The 16,443-nt window shown below is 34.8% G+C and overlaps 1 protein-coding gene across 2 annotated transcripts in view; it reads left to right on the top strand.

Annotated features, from left to right (window-relative positions):
• RNF180 (ring finger protein 180) overlaps positions 1–4,976 on the top strand; it is a gene marked incomplete at both ends in the record, with an annotated part of 85,113 nt that extends 80,137 nt beyond the window's left edge. For both annotated transcript variants that reach the window (XM_084233412.1, XM_084233411.1), the window contains one exon: positions 4,777–4,976. In XM_084233412.1, the coding sequence (XP_084089538.1) occupies positions 4,777–4,976 (200 nt within the window). The remainder of the gene's footprint in view (positions 1–4,776) is intronic.
• Between the last annotated feature and the right edge of the window lie 11,467 nt (positions 4,977–16,443).

Raw genomic sequence — 16,443 nt, 5'->3', positions numbered from 1 at the left:
GGTGTTAAATTCATTCAATCAGGAAAAATGACTCTTCAACAGATAGTCATGAAACAATTCAATTTCTACATGCAAAAGAATAAAGTTGAACTCTTCTCTCATACCATCTGCATTGAGTCCTCACTTAACATAATTGATAGACTATTAGAAACTGTGACATTAAGTGAAACAATTTATATGCTGAAAGCAGGTCCCAGAATAATACCATTTTGTTCAATGTCAGCCAGGGTGGTGGTGTTTTTTTTTTTCCTCATTAATATCATAATAAAACAACTTTGAATGAAACAGTGTTATTTAAGGACTTGCCATACAAAAATTAACTGCAAATTAATAGACTAATGACCTAAATATAAGGGTGAAAACTGTTAAACTCTTAGAAATAGAGGTCAGTCTCCTAATCAGTGGATTCTTAGGTATTATACCAAAAGCATGAGCAATACAATTTAACTTCATCAAAATGTAAAATTTTGTTATCAAAACAGTATCATGAAGGTGACAAGGCAACCTACATAAAAGGTGAAAATATTTGCAAAACATAACATCTGATAAGATTTAAATAGCCAGAATATATAAAGAACTCAGCAAGAAAACAAACATCTCAATTTAAAACTTGGCAACTGACTTGAATAGACATTGCTCAAAAAAAGATTACCAATAGGCACTAAGTACATATAAAGATGTTCAACATCATTAGGTAAATGAATGCAAGTCAAACCCATAGTGAAATTCACACCTACCAGGGTAACTATAATAAAAAAGAAAAAGAAATTGGCAAGAATGTGGAAAATTGTAATCCTTATATTTCGTTGATAGCAATGGAAAATGATGCATCCCACTATGAAACAAGTTTAGCGTTTCCTCCTCAGAAAGCTAAACACAGAATTATCATATGACTCAACAATTCTACTGGGAATATACCCAAAAGAATTAAAAACAGGGGCTAAAACAGATACTTGTGTGCTAATATTCATTGCGGCATTACTTACTACAGCCAAAAGATGAAAACAACCCAGATATCTATAAACAAATTAATGGATAAATAAACTGTAGTATATACATACAATGGAACATTATTTGGTCATAAAAAGGAATGAAGTTCTGATGCATGCTACCATATAAGTGAACACTGAAAACATTATATTAAGCAAAATAAGCAAGACAAAAATGGATGGATTTATATGATCCCGTTTACATAAGGTGTCTGAAATGGGCAAAGTTACAGAGAAAGAAATTAGAGATAACCAAGGGCTGTAGAGAGTAGGAAAGTGAATTACTCTTTAATGACTGCAGAGTTCCTCCTTGTGGTATGGTAATGAAAAAAATTTTGGGGAGACAGGGTAGTGATTATATAACTTTGTTAATGTAATAAATGTCACTGAATTAAATACTAAGAGTGGTGAAAATGGCAACTTTCATGGTATATGTTTTACAACAATGAAAGTTTTCAAAAAAGGCAAAGCATTTAAAAATGTTTTCATTTTGCCTTATAACTTTATAAACTATACTGGAAATAAAGCAGGTATATAGAATGATAAATAATCTGTAAAATATTTAACTTACTCAATATAAAAAGTTAATATTGTAGGATTAGTACATTTGACTCTGGAATCAAAGATATAGGAAAGATAAAATTTTAAATTCATTTTGCATTCACTTTTCAAGTATATTTAACAGAATAACTCTATACCTACTTGTGCCTATAAAAATATCACTCCACCTCTGCTAAGGCCTACTTATATCAATCAACTTTTGACACAACAAAATTATTATGTAATATGAAGAATACAGAGCAGTAAAACACTGTGCTTCAACCTTTTGTCTGTCCCATCACACATGAGGAATAGGATAAATTCCTTTAAAATACTGATCTCAGGGCTCTCTAAATTAACCTCTAAAGAATATTTTTCATAAGAACTACAAAATATATCTCAAATATATTCATAATAACATCTACTGCTGAAAATACATTTAAGAGGCCTAATTTGGGATATTCTCAAAAAAATACGCTCATTATTCTAGTCTCTAAAGTCTATCCTTGTTTATAAGCACTTGTACATCCTGTTAACAAGCACATTTTGAGTACCCTATAAGCACTGTTCAAATTGCTTACTGCAAAAATTAATAATTGTTGACAGTCTTTCTGACTCTGAAAGAATCTTCAAAATAACAGAGCCTATTCCATGGTGTTTAATGCTGAACATAAATTTAAGCCATATTCTGTAGGAAAAAAAAATAGCCTTTTCTAGGAGACGAGAGAAATACTTCAGAGCTAAAACTTTTTCCAAAACAGAATTTAAGAGGAGGCAGAAGTACCTGTTTAAGATTCTGGAATGCTGGTTTTCTTTCTATTCTTTCTAAATCTGATGACTTGAAGATTTTCTTCACAGTTCCTTCTCACTCTTTGATATCACACAATGAATTTCTTCAAGAAGTTTTTATCTTTTCTTCTATTTCATTAGGGAAAATAAGTCATAGTCAACTTTCATGATTATCACCCTTTAACAGTTTTGTAAGTTACTTCATCTATCAGAATTCATAGTAACACTAATGAAAGAATTTCTCCCTGAACCCCCAAGTGCTCTCCATCATCCAAAACTCTGGGACCTTGGAAACAGATTAACGTCTGCCTAGTACATTGCTAGGTTTTATGAAGGAAGAAGAAAGATTGCTCAACATCTCAAACCATTATGTTCTACCCAGAAGTAACACACTCACAGATTTAAAAAAAAAAAAAAGAAAACCATGTGAACATCTCAGTAAATACACAAAACTATTTTGATTTGACCAAATAGTCAGTTTCATATTGGCACAAAAAATCAAATTTTATGAGTTCTTGAAGGGTATGATTTTCACCTCACTATGCTTTTTTCCCCACAATAATATATGGCCAAAAATGTATGAACTATGTGTCTGTATTGTGTTCTTTAAAATAACATAGTTATCAACATTACCTTGATTTTAAAAAATGCACTACAAATAAAATAGCATAATTTAAAATGTACTAATAGTATTGGATACTCTTTAAACCATATATTAATTCCAAACTAATTCTCAGTTTATCATGAATAAGAGGTTGTGATTAGGTGTGAATAAAATTTAGTTCCTGGTACAGAATCTTCTCACTCAACAGAGTTGAAAAGTCCTTTCAGAGTTGAGAAATCCTTCACATTTTTTGGAACAAAAAAACCCCTAATAACCAAAACAATTTTGAGAAAGAACAGAGACTCATCATAGGTCCTGGTTTCAGATTGTATTGCAAAACTACAGTAATCAAAACTGATGGTACTGCCATAAAAACAGATACATAGAACAGTGAGACAAAACAGAGAGCTCAACAATAAATTCACAAATATACAATTAATCAATTTTGAATAAGGACGCTTAAATGGGGAAAGGATAGTTTCTTCAGTAAATGGTACTGAAGAAATGGACTGCCACATGCAAAAGAATAAAATCAGACTCCTATCTTTAAAAATTAAAAAATATGTATTTAAAATGGAAAATCAAAAAATCAATGCAAAGTGTATATGCAAGATTTAAACATAAAACCTGAAGCCATAAAACTCTAGGATAAAATGCAGGGGGTTGAGTCTTTGACATGGACCTTTGCAATGATTTTTTTTTTTTGGATATTACTGCAAAAACTCAGGTAACAAAAGCAAAAATAAACAAATGGGACTATATCAAACTCAAAAGCTCTGACTAGCAAATAATCAAAAAAATAAAAAGGCAACCCACAGGAAAATGTTTGCAAATTATATATTAGATAAGAGGTTAATATCAAAATAGATTAGGAATTCTTATAACTCAGTAGCAAAAAAATCAAATAATTTTAAATTGGTTAATTGATTTTACAATGGGCAAAGGACATAAAGACATTCCCATAGAATTTCATTTCACTAAACCAAATCATCATGTTTTATACCGTAAGTATATAAAATTTGTATTTAAAAAAATACATAACATACATAAATAGTAACTTAGGATCATTCATATTGATCAAGTAAGTCTGACATTAAATAGCCAATACTTGTGCCCAGTTGTGACCACAAGCAGAATAAGCAGCCTGATCTACAACATGATACTAAATATTACTCAATTGTTACAATGTGTTAACCAGATTCTCTTTCAAGCTTGAGCTTCACAGAACCTTTATCACTGGAGTTAATGGCAAATATCAGAATTAGATCTTTTCTACTCAGTTTAATGTAGTGACCTGTCTCACTAACATTAATCAGCATAGAAATACCTAAAGTAGGAAAAAATACCTAAAATAGGTAAAAGATTAAGTAAAAAGCTAAAAATTTAAAAAGCAGGAGAGATTTTTCTTATAGAATTTCTCTGAAATAACAGCAAATTTCTCAGTATTTAAGGTACAGGGAGTGATAGAAACTACAAATTTATAGTAACTGTTTTAACTGTTCTAAAAATAAAATGAATAAATTTAGAAAATGTTGTGTGAAACACAATTCTTTTGAGTGATCAGATGGTATAGATGAGAAATCTGGGACCCAAAGAAATCAAGTAACTTGCCCCCCAAAGTTAGAGAACATGGATAGTATCCTTACTCCATAGTCCAGGCTTTTTGCTGTTTTTACTGCCTGGACCCTTTAAACTCTTAACTGAGAGACTTCTGATAATTGCTTATCATTGAAAAGTCTGGAACCCAATATATGAATCAGTGAAGTCAAAATATGGCGCCTGTGTTCAAAATATGGTTTTATGAGCACTTACCTGAATTTAATGAGCTTTAACATAATGTGTTCATACATCTAGGTTTCCACAGACGAGCAGCTCCAGTTACAAGAAGACAATTCCCACATGGTGCACACAGAATGGATTATCTACATTTTGAGGATGATAGCCGTGGATGGTGGTTTGACATGGATATGGTGATCATTTATATTTATTCAGTGAACTGGGTCATTGGATTCATTGTTTTCTGCTTTCTTTGCTACTTTTTCTTTCCGTTTTAGGAATTTTCATACCTTGCTACAGTGGAACAATCATAATGATGTAGATAGCATTTACTGAAACATTTATTAAATATCCTTTGAAGTTTTTATAATGTTGCATTATATAAATTGTTGGTGTTTATAGAAAGTCTAAGGATCATGGGCTTATTTATTAATGTCTTTCGTGTAACAAACTAATTATTCAAGAACTTTGTTCTGTCTAGCACTTAGCAGCAATGCACTATTAATTTCTAATTTCTTGGTTTATGATTTGTGGACTCTAATTTTGCAAATGTCACTTTTATATTTACCCTGACTGTAAAGACTGAGGTTTTCCTCTCTATTTAAAAATAGTAAAAATGCAAAATGAAGTGATAATCTAGATAGATAGAATCTTTATTGATAAACTATTTAGCCAATCACTACTTATTCTCAGGCAAATTATATGCATTAAAGATAGTCCATGTTCTCTGGGAACTAATCTGGCAGGGTATATTCAGTTTGTAATTATGTCTTGTTCTATTACCAAGAAAGTTTACTATCATTTTTTAACAGATCTGTAATAGCTATAGTGCAGCATTTTTAATTATTACAAGAACAGTGTATCAAATACAAAAATAACTGAAACTAACAACCACCAGTACACATTTAGAGAAATGTATTAACACTTTCAAATTGCAGGATTACTCACCCAAAGAAATGAAACATTTACTGATTTTGTAATCTAAAAGAGCAGTGCATGTTCAAAATGTAATTCATTGATTTAACTAGGAGAGTGTCAAATATATTGTAAATGTGCAATAAAGAATGGCTTTTAAATTTTTTCACTGTTATTAAATGATTTAATTACATCTGGAATGAAGAATTACTGGAAGTAAGTTTATGGATTATAGAAAGAAAATCCGACATATATTTTCATTATTATAGTAATCCTTGGCATTAGTTTTTCCCTTATTTAAAAAAAAAAAAGAAAGAAAATCTGAATTATCCTAGGGAGGAGAGGAAATGGAGCAAATACCCTAATTTTAAGAGTGAGAAAACTAAAGTCCAAAGAAATAAGCTTATTTATTTCAGTCACTTAAATGGTCTTTGTGTAACACTAAAACAGGTTTAGATTTTAAACTACTTATTCAACATTCCTGTGATGCAATAAGCATATTTTTACATAAGGAGGTAAAATTCTCACGGCACTAAAAATACTACCACCATCCAAACAAATTAGGATGGAACAGGCTTCAGCATTCATTGTTGAATTCTGTTTGCTAAGATCTTATTGAAAATTTTTGCATCTATGTTCATCAGGGATCTAAGTCTGTAGTTTTATGGTCAATGAAATAAATATTTGTTATCAATTTTGGCATTGATTAGTTTTCTTAACACTTAAAATGATACAGACGATACCTACTTAGGAAATTTGAATCACAGTGTAATTTCTTGTATTATTTTATAAAAGTAATTGTTTTATCAGTAAATCAGCCCTAAAATAGTGCTCTTAATCATTTTTCCAGTTATACTTTTTAGATACAGCATGCCATTTCATATCAACAAGGGGGAAAAGTAGCCTCATTTTATTTAGTTATGATTTTGTATAATAGTACCATAAATAGATTAATCTAGCCAATAAATCATAATGTTTAGCTAGAGTACCACTGAGCTATATCTCTGATCATAGCCCTTAGAATATCTCGCCAAAGTATCCTTAAGCCCATCAAAAGGCTCTTTAATAGATTTACTTCAAAAAAATTTTTTTAACTTTTATGTGTATGATATGGTACACACATTAATGGTCTTACAGATTAATTAGACTTTTCAACTACAATTTAATAAAATAATGTTTACATAGGGCTATTTTTGATGTGATATAAACTTTTTTTTAATATTTTGAAGTCTTTTCAATGCTTACAGTACAGGCACTAAAATACAGCAAATGCTACCATGTTTTTCTTTCCAAATATATTAACAGGTAGTCTGTGCCTAAGCTGTTTTAAGAAAATCTACCTTTTAAATTTTTAATTCAAATATATTTTCTCACAGAAAAAAAGGTATTTGGATTCTCAAATTAATCCACAAAATTCTTTATAAATCGCTATACTGTATTAAAGGCACATCACTAATGTATTGGGGTGTCAGAAAAGTCATGATGCATTTTTTTCTTTGAAAAACACATCAAAAAAATGTATCATGACTTTTCCGACAAACCAATAATTTTTCAACCACACTTAACTCCCATCTAGAGCATGAGTTTTCCAATTTATAGCTCCAGTCACCTGGAATACATTTATATCATTCAGCAGTCACACTCTGTATATAATAACATGGTGGACAGAGGAACATTCTCCTTGTAGCCACCTGAATGTGAAAAAATACACTTATATAACAGAAAGAGGCTTAGAATAGCACAGTAAAAGAGATGTGTATAATATGAACCACATACACAATTTTATATATCCTAATAGTCACATATAAAAGCAAAAAGAAACCAGTTAATTTAAATTTTAACCCAGTATATTAAAAAATGTTGCCATTTTAACATATAATCAATATAAAATCAATTTTAGAATTAGTAATGAGATATTTACTGTCTTATCTCATATCACTCCTTCAAATCCAGTGTTTATTGCGCACAGCACATCTCAGTTTGAAGTAGACACATTTCAAGTGCTCAGCAGGCACATGTGGTCAGTATCTGTCACTGTATTTGGACAGCGCAGGCTTTTATCAATGGGTTTGATAAAAGAAGGAAAATCACTACATGTAAAATATTATAAAGAATTTATTGTAGGAATTGAACCGTATACAATTGAAGAGCTGGGGAAGTTAAGGTCTAAAAAGAATGTGAATCAGAGAAAATAAGTTTTCCTAAAACATTAGAACAGGGAGGTTTCAATGATATGGAATCTAAGCTAATTTACCCATTTAAGTGGAACCACAAAGATGAGCTGGTGTCTATAAAGCTATTGCTTCAATGCAGATACTGTTAACCCATAGCCAAAGGCTAAGTGGGAGGCTTCAGGATGTTCTTGTTCAGAAGCCCAGCTGTCAGGAAGAGCAGAATGCAAATCAGGGAAGAATACAGGCAAACTGGAACTTGCTTTCTCCTTATATCAATTTCTTATTTTCTCTAGCTGTTTTGTTTCTGCCTTTCAAATATCATGTACATTTCTCCTTTGGCCACTCTTCCTAGCATCATATAAGAAAGGAAATACTGAGAAAAGTATTTCCAATTTAACTAAATAGGTACAGTCAGAGTCACTACAATGAAACCACATAGGAAAAGGAGTCTGGGAACATGTTCTAACTTTGCCAAAGCACCAAAGTCAACTATGTCTAACCAATGACAGAGGCAGCTGTAAACTGAATCACGTATTAAGTCAGCCATTTGTGCGGTGGTTATACATGATATAAGAAGGAATTAACATCTATTCAGTGCTAAATATATACCAAATAATTATCAAGGTGCTATGCATACAGCATATTTTTTTCTCAAAGACTTCTATTACCACATCCATTTGATAGGCAAGAAATTTTGTTGGACCTCCCTGGTGGCATGAGGGGTTAAGAACCGCACTAGGAAGCAATCCGCAGCCTCTGCAACACAAGTTCAATCCCCGACCAGGGAGCAACCCACATGGCAAAGCAGACCTCTCCTGACTCACCTACTGCTCCCCTCAGCAGTGTATTTCAGTCAGTCTGCCTGTTCTGTTCCCCACTCTGGCTCTGGTGAATCCTCTCACCTCCCTGCATCTCTGGCCTGTACCTCAGCTCTTGTATGCAGAAATAAAAATAAATCTTAAAAAACAAACAAACAAAAAAAAAAACTAAAAAAAAAGGAAGTCTTTGATCTAAAAGAAGTTAAGTAACTTTCCTAAAGTCACATACCTACAAAGTGGTATCACCAGTAGTTAAACCCAGATATGCACAGTTCTTAGGTTAGACTACCATACAGTCTAAGAATTCCATTTCCTAATTAAGGATTTTGCTAACAGCAACTGAATATAAAAAAATAATAATAATTCACAGGCATTCATCCTTAGTTAAATTTCTAGTAATACTTTGTTCTGTCGCATGTCAAGGTAGCCCTTCCAAGGTGAAGGATAAGTATTGCATCTGACCTTCCTACCACTAAACAAGGATATGATGTTTGGGTCCTCTCTGAATTTTGGAGGTAACAAATACCACATTGGATGTGCTACTCCAACACATTTACCAAGTGACTCAAAAAACTGCCAGGCTAAGAGAAGGCTCTTTAACAGTTCTACACTGCTATGCAAACTAATGTCACTTGGACCACAAGATCTGGCACATCCTTTAACAGTCAATGGTAGATGGTATTGCTGGCTTGAAGCTTTGCAAACTTCAACAGGTAAATTACAACACAGACCCTTATTAGAGACTGAACATTTGACCATGAGCCACTAAGTTACCATGATACCCAAGCTGCCCATTATGAGCGGGGTGTTTTGTGACCCACCACGCCATAATGTATCTCGATACATATATATGAAATAAATGTGCCCATTATATATACACATAACAAAGTTGAAATGGCTTACACAATTCTGGAAGCTGGTTAAGCAAATACAGATTACGCAGGAGGATTGTCAGAAATGAAAATCACTGGAAGGCTGACATTCCGCAGACACTGACTAAAGCTGCTACACAGACATAGACTTTGTTTCTTGCTTTAGGAAGGTCTGAGTCCACTTTTAAAACCTTTCACTGATCAAGTCAGGTCCAGCCAGAATAATCTCCCTACTGACTGATTAGGGACTTTATACCTGAAACATACAGCTTATGCTCTTGAACGTAATTAATCACTCAATGATAAAAAAATAATTTAAAAAGCTCTGAATGCTTAGAAATTAGGCAATGCAAATCTAAATGAGTGTGTGTTAAAGAAAAAGCCACCATGGAATTTTGAAGTGAATAATTATAAAATTACACTAGAACCTAAAGACTTTAGCTAAAGCAGTACTTAGTGGGCAGTACATATCTTAAAATACATGTAACAGAAAAACAACTATTGAAAGGTGTGTGGTCAAGTTTCCACCTCAGGAAGAGCTACAGAACAAACAGTGAAGTAAGCTGAAAGAAATAACTAACAAAGCAGTGAAATAAAGAGCAAGCACGAGGGTGGTAACATGCATTGAGAGCTGTGTGAACGTGTACTCCTCAAACAGACATACAGTAGTGGAAACCAGCAACTTTTGTTTAAACAAAAGTTTTCATTTCTCTTTCCAGCTCTCCATAGACCCTGGTTCCAGGTTTCCCCCTCAGAAGTCCTCTCTCTAACATCTGGCCCAGAAAACCACACGACCACTACTACCTGGAGGGGGCTGCAACAGCGCTCAAGGTCTGTGTGTGAGAAATTCCCAGTTTCCAAGCCCCTTTTCCAAGTTTACTGAGATAGCACCCCCCATTTCCTCTTGGGTACCGGGCAGGGAAGATGACTGCTCACACATGGCAGCATCTCCTACAGGTGCTGCGGCCTCAGTTCCATCCTGTAAACATCATTGAAATAAAGGATGATCAATTCTTAGGGTCGACATCTCCTTACCTGTCCTCCCAGATCACTCATCTCTGAGGATTGAGGTGCTAATGCAGCAGGAGCCTCCAACAGGGCCTCCATAGCTCCGAAAATGACTCAGCCGCAGCCTCAGGGACTCTGGCCTGCACAGAGGCCTGGTTGCCAGCCCCAGTGCACATGGCTCGTGGCGCCGCCTCCTTTCCAGTCTGTGGCTTCCAAGTGCTGCCTCCTCACCAGGCACTGGGCCCATCAGAAACCCTGGCGCACCTGGTTTCTTCTCTTTTTACAACACCTGAAAAGGTTGTCAAGCTATGGGGAAAGAAGCTCTTGTTTCTGGGAGTGCAAAACTCATTGGTTTAAAATTGTGCTGGTCTTAAGCTCAGTGAAATAAGTCAGAAGGTGTAGGGTAAGGTAAAAAGTATCAGGCTTTTCTGCCCTCCCGCCATTAGGCTAGATGACGGAACCCTGCGGTCCTGAATGCATGTCTGATGGTGGGCACCTGGAGTAGGGTGTGGGCATAGGTAGATGGGATTCACCTGGGCTGAGACTGGGCTTTTAGGGGCGGCGTCACGGGGGCACCAGCAGAAGCCCAGAGAAGAGAAGCAGTAGAAGCAGAGAAGCAGAAACAGAACCACAAGAAGCAGAACCACGAGAGGAGGCCAGAGAGCCCAGACAGAGTGAAGACTTGCTGGGGGCTAGGACGCCTGCCAGCTTCCCAGCCCCCCATTGCCCCTGCCTGCTGTGTACCTGATAAACCCCAATAAAAGCCTGCAAAAGCCACTGAGGACTCCTGGACTCTTTCCTCCTTTACCCGGTCTGCTGGGATCATAGAAAACCTGCTCAGTGGCCCATCCTGCCCTTACAGAAGGAAAAAGAAAAATATCCAAAGGTTTCATGTATAGGGGAATAGAGGGGAACAAAATAAGGGATCAGGAAAAAAATAACAATACTAAATAAAAAAGCAAAAGTAACTGGCAACTATAAATCAGAGACATTCTGCAGGAGGGGAAGGGAGAGGAGGCAAAACAAGGGTGGGAAGAGCACGAGCACAAGGGACTATGGCGATGGTTCACAGGTGAATGGGTGGTGGGAATTTTATGGGGCCTACACCTGAGAGGAAAGCAAACATTGTACAAAAATGAACAATTATGTAAAAAATATATTCATGCATTCGTTAATAAAAAATAAAATTGTGCTGGACAAATGATTTTTGACTGTGAACTTCACAGATCTTCTCAGTAGGGATTTTCCCCTCTTCACAGGAAGTTAGTTAACATGCCCCTCTCCTTTGTCCTCTCCTCTACCCCGCTTTCCACCCACCCCCCACTTCCCTTCCCTGCCCCCCTCTCCTTTTATTAATATGAACAGAATAAACAGAGCCCTTGCCCTTAGGGAGACCACATTGGATTGTCTTAAAATCCCCTTGATCTCTTTCTTGCCTGTCTTTTCCACAGTACTCGAGGCCCTTTTCTGCCTCTACCATAATCTTGCTGTGCCTTATTCTTTCACTGAGCACTCCAAGTTTTCCGATTTACTACATGATTTCTCAGCTGTACTTACTATCACATCTAATACACCACACTGAAATACCACACTGAGATACTGTCTTCAGTAGTGTGGGCTCTGGCATTCCTCCTGAGAACAGAGTAAGGGAAAACTGATATTTATATTGAATTATATCTTATAGTAGTTATGAAATGATGGAATCTCATCTGATCTGTAAGGTACCCCAGACTGCTGCAATCCACTGGCATGTCGCCAGATGTTCAATTGTTTAATTGAACCTGTATTAAATTGGTACATCTAGAAGAATACAAAGTGCCAGATTTGATACAATGAGAAAAATAAAGCTTAAAAAGTGAACATTTTAAAAATTGAGATGGTGGCCAAAGATCTGTCCTTCCAATCAGCTATAAGCCACGTATATTCAATAGATAGTTGTACAGACTCTTTAGCTTAGTGTATGAGGTTAGTGTATGAATGTGGGTATAAAATTGCTTTTTTAAAAATAACTAAATCCAATGTACATTTCAAAATTACACTGTTTAGAGTTTATTCCCAGAATGTGTATATGGTTTAACATCAGAAAAACCATTAATTTTACTCATCATGTTAATATATTGAAAAATAAAACTGAAGTGATTGTGGGTAATGATGTAAAAAAAAGTACTTGCTAAGCTAAGTAGTATTATTAAAAAAATCATAAAAATCTAGAGAATTAGGGAACTTTAACTTGATGAAACAACAGCAAATTTTACATAGTAAACAACGTATAAATATGTTTCCTATAAAATCATAAATAAGACTGACCACTGTTACCACCACTGTTTAACAGAGAGACCCCACAAAGCTTTGTAAGAAAAAGAAAAGCAGTTGGGCCTCCGTAGTGGCACAGGGGTTAAAGACAGTGATATCAAGCAATGGACAGCCACTGCAGCATGAGTTTGATCCCCGTTGGCTAGGGAGCTGACACACATGGCGCAGCAGAGCCCTCCTGTCTCATTCGCTACTCCCCATCAGCAGTGTTTTTCAGTAGATTTTCCTGTTCTGCTCCCCACTCTCTCTGGTGACTCCTCTCACCCCCTGCACCTCTGGCTTACACCTCAGTTCTTGTATGCATAAATAAATAAATCTTTAGAAAAAGGAAAAGGAAGAAATGAGGCAAGGAAGACAGAATGCAAGAATAATACAGTGAGCATGTGAATAAGTGACAAAACCCACACGATCACATCAACAGACAGAGAAAAATCACAAAATCCAGTTATTGTTATCAAAAAATTACAAATAGGAATCAACTTCCTTGACTTGATAAAGGGCATCTCTGTAAAACCTACATTTCATATCGCAATGAATGTTAAGAGTCTGAATGCTTTCTCCTACAATTAGGAGATTCTATCCTGTATTAAATTGGATGTTCCATTCAGTGCAATCAGACAAGAAAAAGAAATATAAGACATCCAAATTATAAAGAAAGAAGTAAAACTCTATTTATATATGATATGTTCTTGTATGTAGAAAATTCTAAGGAATTCACATAAATGAAAACTTGTGAACTAAAAAATCAGTCTTACTTCAATATACTATGAATAATCAACCTAAAAATGAGATAAAGATGATTTCATTTATTATCGAATCAAAACAAACAAAATTTAACCAAAAAAAAAAAATGGGAGACTTATTTACCAAAAGTCACCAAAAATTTTTGAGAAAAAGTGAAAAATATCTAAATAAAGAGAAAGGGGCATTCCATGTTCATAGATCTGAAGGCCCAATAGTATTAAGATGTTAATGCCTCCTAATTATCTATAGTTCAATTTATTTCTTATCGAATCCATAGAGACTCTTGTACAGACATTGACAAGCTGATTCTAAAATTTCTGTGAAACTGGAAAGGACCAAAACTACCAAATTTTTTTGACCAAGAAGAATATTGATTTTTAGTTCATATTTTCCTTTAATTCTATGACTATGCTGATAGTATTTGCTATGAAATCTTGGTCTCTAATTTACCATCTGTGCCCATTTGGAATCACTTTTACTGACTCATATATTCCCCAAGTATGGGCTCACATTTTCCTGTTTCTTTGCATGTCCAGTAATACTGATTTGGAAACTAGACTTTAAATAATGGCATATCTTAGTGACTCAGAATCCTGTTGTGTTCATCTGCAGATTTTTGTCTTTTCGTTCTATTGGGTAATTCACATACCTGGACAAATTACAAACTGTCTTCAATGAATTATACAGCAGCTGATAAATATCTTTTCTAATCTTAAGACTTAAAGTTACTGTTAGGTTATTAAACTAGAGTATATCCTATGCCTGTATAATTTCAAAGTCATCCTAGGATTTGGACAGACATTAAACTCATATTTGAGAACTTACCTCTCTGTCTCTTTGCTGTATTCCTCAGCCTCCTCCATACATGGACACCTTCGCCATCAGTCAGGACTTCAGGCAGAGTTTATACTCAAAGTTGAAGTTCTTACTCTTTGTTAGGCCCATGCAAAATTTCCCCTTATATTTACAGCTGGAAACAGCAACTCGGTAAAGCTGTGGGTTACATCTGCGGTTTTCTAGCCATGTAGTCTTGGGGATTAAGGAGAACCTTCAGGTCAACCCTTTCTCAGGCCAAGTGACAACTTTACAATTTTACTCCTCAGTTGCAGTTTTTCAAGGGAAAACTTTCCTCTCTATTTGAGATGCTTCCAGTACCTTTAAGTTGTTGCATTTTTAAATACTTTAGTCAGTTATTATAACTATTATCTATGATGTGATTCACATAATTACTTCATAGTCAGTTTCCCCTCATCTTTAAATATTTTGAAAATTATTTTAAATTCTATTAGAAGTCAGCTTTAAAGGTCTTATTTAAATTATATGGTTTTCTAATTGTTGAAGTCAATAAACAGCAGTATTTTTAAATTCTCCCTATTTGAGACCAACAAGGCTCACTTGTGCCTCTTGTGTTGGCACAAGAGGAGAGGACAGTGAAAGCAATCTGAATGGGTTCAGGAGAATTAAATGGAATAGAGAATTTAAAAATAAGAATAAAATTAACTTGAAGTTGGTCTGTTTTTTATTACCATGCACTAGCAATTCTAAACAATCTGATTGATTAAATACTACATCCCTCTCTCTTGGTATGCCATTGTTGTAACATATTTCAACACTACATCCTCCTACCAGCTGTTCTCACTTTTTCATAACAATGGCTGACAGTTGAGGTCTGTATTGTTGTTACTATATTTATAGCATGTAAATTCTTTTTCAAGAAAGTTAACATCAAGATATATCCCAGTTGCTTACTTCTAGTTTGGTTTCAATGCTCAAGCCTGCCCTATTATTTCTACATCATAGTTCTCAACTTTAGGTCACGAAGTTTGAGACTTGAGGTCTAGATTATTGCTATTGTGTTATATTTATTTTCGTATTCCATCTTTAAAGACTAGTTTAAATTTAACCAGATCAACTGCTGTTAATCATATTTAGCCTTATTTTTCTATATCTTCCATTCTTGAGCTCTTCATTCTCCTTCATCTGTGAATAGTTTTTTTCAAGAAAAAAATAGATCATTATGTATAAGAAAATGTCTTTTTTTAAGATTTATTTATTTATACAAGAACAGGGGTACAGGTCAGATGCGCGGGAGGGTGAGACGATTCACCAGAGACAGAGCGGGGAACAGAACAGGCAGACTGACTGAAATACACTGCTGAGGGGAGCAGCGGGCACCACAGGAGAGGTCTGCTTCGCCATGTGGGAATCTCGCCGGCTGGCCGGGGTCAAACCCGCACTGCAGAGGCTGCAGATAGCTTCAGAGTGTGGCGCTCAACTGCCTGCGCCACCAGGGAGGTCCAATGTCTTTCTTTTACATCCAAAACACATATACCTATGCATAACAGCTAAGCTGGGTGTAAAATTTGGGATATATGATCTTTCTCATTTATGACTCTATACATCTTACTTATTATCCTCTGGTATTTAATGTTGCAAAGGAAATCTGAAGTCAATCTGAATTTTGTTACTTTATAATTAACCTATTTTTCTATATTTGTGTTTGTGGGGTTTTTTGTCCTAATATTTGAAATATTTTGCAAGTGTATGTGTGGGTATATGTCTGTTTACATTTATTTTTACCTGGGATGCAAGGAACATTTACAATCTTTATACAAGAAGAAACAATGTGTTTTAGGGCATTAGGGAAACTACTGAAGTTGTGAGGCAGAATAAGAACTAAAGGGGGGGATTTACTTAGAGAGGGAATTGACGTTTCCCCCAAAGAATTTGATAATAGAAGAGGGATTCATATTTCTAAATTTTAAGTTTCAGGAATTTACATTGTTGATTCTGTGTTATTTATACTATATTATATGGTGATAGTCAAGTAATAATAAAATAAAGCACTTTCCTTTTGAAATTTCTGGATAAGCCAACTTCTATTTTTTTCTTGTTTTATAT

This window comes from Talpa europaea (genome assembly GCF_964194135.1).
Source record: "Talpa europaea genome assembly, chromosome: 5".
NCBI lineage: Eukaryota > Metazoa > Chordata > Mammalia > Eulipotyphla > Talpidae > Talpa > Talpa europaea.
This window is presented reverse-complemented; position numbering and strand designations above follow the sequence as displayed.